Source organism: Phocoena sinus, chromosome 7 (genome assembly GCF_008692025.1).
Source record: "Phocoena sinus isolate mPhoSin1 chromosome 7, mPhoSin1.pri, whole genome shotgun sequence".
Lineage (NCBI taxonomy): Eukaryota > Metazoa > Chordata > Mammalia > Artiodactyla > Phocoenidae > Phocoena > Phocoena sinus.
Window position 1 is genome coordinate 59,422,020 of NC_045769.1, and position 4,839 is coordinate 59,426,858.

Sequence of the window (4,839 nt, forward strand, 5' to 3'; positions counted from 1 at the left end):
GATTCCTGTCCCAAATGTGTTCCCAGGCCTGATCCCAGCCTTTAATTATTCCTGAGTTTTTTTTCTTCAGAATAAGACGCCGCACTGAGTAATCACAAAGAAGTCAGAGAGCATCCTTGAACCTTTTCAGAAGCAGCGCCACTGATATTCAAATAACCTGCGAGGGCCATTTGACGGCGCGGGGACCTAGGCATTTCCAATTCACTATTTGCATAGATCAGCCGTCTTTGAAAAGGAAAGGAGCAGTTGTCTTCCATAACATTAAAAAGCCTAGTTATCAAATCAAGTGCTTAGTTTGGGGGCTTTTAAAACGTTTACATTTTATCTCAGGTTGCCCTTTACCGTTTGACATGCAAATTTGGTGCAGTTAATTTAGACAATTAAAAAGATCTTCAAGGGAGCTTTGTCACGGAGAATATTTGGAGTTTTCCCCGTGGACCAGCTGAGATAAAGTTGGCCAGAACAAATGATGTCTAGGAGATTAATTAGATATTTGATAAGACATGAATCCCTAATAAGGGAATACAAGGCACAGGGGGCTGCTGTGTGCTCTAAGTCAAAATTAATAACATTTAACAAGATTTTCATTTAGGCATGAAATGTCTTTTCCGGGGTATTGACTCTAGCGATTTATTCCCCTGAGTCACCTCCCAACGTAGAGGGTCTTGGGAGCTACGACTTCTTTTAAAAAGCTTTTTCCTTTCGAAGATTGTTTTAAAACCGCTTTTTAAAAACAAACAAACCCACTGGAGTTTCGTCAGACCCCTCCGGGAGGGGTAGGCACCTCCCCAGTTAAAGCTGCCAAGGACCTTTGCTTTTTTGAAGGGGTTCCAGAGTTTTAAAATGTCACCTTTTGAGAGCTCTCTCGTTTAGTAATACAACTACACCTTCTTATAACCTAATTTAATTTACGCTGTTAATATACAAATAAATAATTCTCACTTCTCAAAAACGTATCGCTTTTATAACTCACATAAACCTTACATCACCTAAAACTAACATTAAGGGATTTTTTTCCCAACAAAAAAAAGTCGGCCCACTTAAAGGTTATTGAGGGGGTAACAGGATCAAAAAAAAAAGAAAGTGTATTGTTCAGAGTCCTTTAATAATACCAAAGTGAAAATATGATGTCAAAATTTTCTTCATACAGATAAACGCATTTAATTTCTTTAGGTGACCTTAACTTACGTGTTTGTGAGTGAAATGATAACTCAACATTTTAAATATCTTTTACATATATACTGACTTTCACAAAGTGCATCAGAAAATTAAAAAAAAAAACTCCCTGAATTTCAGGAATTCACCAAAAAAACTCTATTCGAATGAACATTTACAAGAAAATAAAAGAGAACACAACCTTTTGAACCCTATTTATACAGATGTTATGAAATACAGAGAAACTGTCACTAGACTTCCAGTTTAATTTCTCACCTTCGGCCTTTTTTGATGCTTCCTTTTATAAGAAAAAAAAGTCTTATTGTAAGTAGATATCAAGCAGGACTTGGAGCATTTTATATATAATATAATCCACGCAAAGGGTCTGTTTTTATAGGTCCCGTTTGTTTTCAAATGTTCTGACAGTCCTTTGCAGGGTGGTGGCTAGCTTTTGGAAAAAAGGACAGAGAAGGGTGGTGGAAGGGGGTGGGCGGTGGGGGAGGAGGGAGCGTTTCTGTGTATTGCTCTTCGCTCGAGAAGTTTGTGCGAGTGGTAAGTGTGTGTGCGCGCGCTCGAGTGTGCGTGCTTGTGTTGTAGGTTTCCGGTGTGTGTGTGTGTCTGTGCGTGCAGCTTTTTAAAGTGTTGTTTGTGTCGAAAGATGCTTCGCTTTTGTTCCTGGACCACGCGTTTGATTCTCGTCTGGGCTCGGGCAGCAGAGGGGAGCTCCTAGCGTGGCCGGCAAGCGGCGGCCCGCGAGCCGGATGCCGCTCTACCTCGCGCCGGCCCGGGGGCGGCCGTGGAGCTCCCGCCCGTCCATACCCCGCTCGCCCTCCGAACCTCTCGCTCGCTCGCGCTGTCTCTACTCGCTCGCTCACGCCTCTCGCCCGGCCTCTAAGAGTCGTTGGGGCCAGACGCGGCTTCCTTGCCTCCTGCCGAGGCCGCCGCCGCCGCCGCCGCCGCTGCAGCCGCCGCCGCCGCCGCCCGGGCGGCACTGACGCCGGAGTCGTGCAGGATGAGGTCTGGGGACTCGGAGCGGGGCGTCTCCAGGTTGCTGGCGTCCGTGTCACTGTCGCTGCCCTTTTTGCCCCCGCCGCCCCCGTTGTGCGTCTTAATGTGTTTGCTCAGGTGGTCGCTGCGCATGAAGCGCTTATTGCACACCGGACAGGCGAAGCGCTTCTCGCCCGTGTGAGTCCGCAGGTGCCGCTGCAGCTCGTCCGAGCGCGTGAAGCGCTTGCCGCAGAAGAGCCAGTTGCACACGAAGGGCCGCTCGCCCGTGTGCCAGCGCAGGTGCGCCTTCAGGTGCGACGTCTTGCCGTACACCTTGCCGCAACCCGGGATGTGGCAGCTGTGCAGGCCCTTGCGCCGCAGACTCGCCCCGGCCGGGCCCAGCCGCTCCGCTTCCTGGCAATTGGGGCAGTCGCAGGTGGCGCGGCCGGAGTAGCGGCGGGCCGAGCGCGCCGAGCTCCCCCCGGCGGCGGCGGCCGCGGCGCCCGAGATCATGGCGCTGGCTGCGGCGGCCGCCACGGCGGCGCTGGAGTCCGAGTAGGAGGGCAGCACCGGCTTGAAGCCGTCCTGGGCCAGCAGGTGCTGGCTGGTGGAGAGCAAGTGCGAGGCGGCGGCGGCCGAGGAGCCGAGGCCCGTGGAGCTGAAGGCCGAGTGCGTGAGCGAGCTGAAGTCGGGATTGTAGGTGCCGAGCTGCGAGTGCAGCGAGGCCTGGGGGGCGCCCGAGTGCAGCGAGCTCTGGAGCCCCCCAGCGGGGTTCTGCACCTCCAGCCACGAGCCTGGGCTGCTGTGCACGTCCCACCACGACGACGCCGCGCCGTTGGTCACCTCGCCCGCCGCCAGCGTTGAGTGGAAGCCTGACTTGTACCACGACTCGTACGGGTGCGCCATGCCCACGCGCGGGTACAGGCCGTCGGCCGCCGTCGTGTGCACTTTGGAGATGAAGGCCGACTGGCCGCCCGCCTCTTGCGGGGACACCCCGGCCGCCGCCGCCGCGGCCGCCGCCGAGTTGGAGAAGAGGCCGCCGTAGTCGCTGCTGAAAGCGGACGACGTGGGGGACGTGGAGGCCAAGCAGAAGGCGCTGTTGGCTGCGCCAGAGCCGCCCGCCAGGCCGCCTGAGCCGCGGCCGCCGGTGGCCACGGCGAAGCCCGAGAGGCTGGAGCCGAGGTTGCAGCTGGACGAGGAGCGCTTCCAGGGATGGAAGCCGCCCTTGGCGAAAGCGCTCGACTCCGGCAGCGTCGTCAGCGGGCTCGTGTTGCCGATCTTGTTGCAGGTCGCCGCCAGCATGGCCAACGGGGTCGTTCCGAAGCGCGGCTCTTCCTAGAGTGGGTGGGGTGGGGGAGGGAGCAAGGAGGAGGAGGGCAGGAACAAGTGGGAGGAAGACACAGAGTGCACCCGTGAGCAGCCTCGTCCTCCCGCGGCTGGTCCCGGGGGGTCGTGGCTCCCCGGCTCGCGCCTCCTCCCCGCACGCTCGCCGAGGATGCGCCGCACCCCGCGCGGGGCAGAGGCGATCACAAGGGCGAGGGTCCCGGCGCTGGAAAGTTGTTCTTCAGTGGGACTACAAATCAAAGCTGTCTCGGTTCTCCCCGCCTCAGTCGCTGCAAACCCTGCCCCAAACCGGACTCGAGTCGCTCGCCTTCCGTTCGCCATAAGCCCGCTCCTCTCACAGAAGCCCCCAGATCGCCCTTCGGGGTGAAGCACGGAGGTAAACACATCGACAACAAACGCCAGGTGAGGGCAGAGGCGGCCGAAATAGCGACCCGGGGGTGGGGGAAACTTGGGGCACTCTTCCCAAGGGTGGCTAGGACTTGACTTTTTAACAGAAAACATTTTAAATGTTTACACACACACACACACATATACACACAATTACGAAAAGAAGAAGTCCGAGTAGAAGCGACCCCCGCGATGGATTTCAGAGTCACAGACGAACTGGGGATCCGCAAAAGTGTAAATGTTTGTTAACGTGACTACATGAACTGCAAAACAATTAAGGCTGTTTTCTGGAAACACCAATGTCGCGTAATTGCAACAATCCCCGAAGCAAGGGGGGATGGGGTATAAATCACGAGGGGCAGAAAAGAAACCTCTAAAGCAGAATATTAAAAGGACTTGCTTAACAAATCCTTTTCTTACAAAGACACCTCCTGGGTTCCAATAACTTGGGAAGAATCAGTCCTGGAAATGTGGAAAGTGCTAAAAGAAGCTGAGGCTGCAGTCGGGCAGCAACAGTTTCTCCAGAGCCGCGGACCCGGAGAAGCCATAACGAAAAATTACTCCAGTTATAACAAGCAAATGCCGCACTTCCGACTTACCCCAAGTATAGACGTGGCCATAGCAGGTCCCTGGGCGGCGCGGCGGGGCCGGGAGCGGGGCTGAACCTGGCGGCTGCTCGGGAGAACTGTTCGGGTACCGCACGGCTCCCGTGTCCCCGCGCTCGCGCCGAGCGGACTCCGGGCTCCCGCCGGCTAAACTCAGCCTAAGTGCTAGGAGCACCCGCTTTGAAGTGCCGCTGGCGGCGCCTCTCACCCAATGAGGGCGCAGGCAGAGCAGACTGGAGCTGCCCCGCAGCCAATCAGACGCGCCGAGGGGCCCGAGCCCGGGCTCCTGGCGCGTGCCAGTCACCGCGGCTGGCGGGGGGGAGGGGTGTCGCGGGCTGGAGATCGAAGAAATTACAGAGCA

At 55.7% G+C, this 4,839-nt stretch overlaps 1 protein-coding gene across 1 annotated transcript; it reads right to left on the minus strand.

The window, feature by feature from the left end:
• Positions 1-1,086: 1,086 nt before the first annotated feature.
• On the minus strand, positions 1,087-4,633 carry SP9 (Sp9 transcription factor). Its single transcript, XM_032636540.1, has 2 exons — positions 4,473-4,633; positions 1,087-3,477 (listed from the first exon to the last, which is right to left on the minus strand). Exons 1-2 carry the CDS (start codon positions 4,491-4,493, stop codon positions 2,047-2,049), a joined length of 1,452 nt encoding a protein of 483 aa, XP_032492431.1. The 5' UTR covers positions 4,494-4,633; the 3' UTR covers positions 1,087-2,046.
• Between the last annotated feature and the right edge of the window lie 206 nt (positions 4,634-4,839).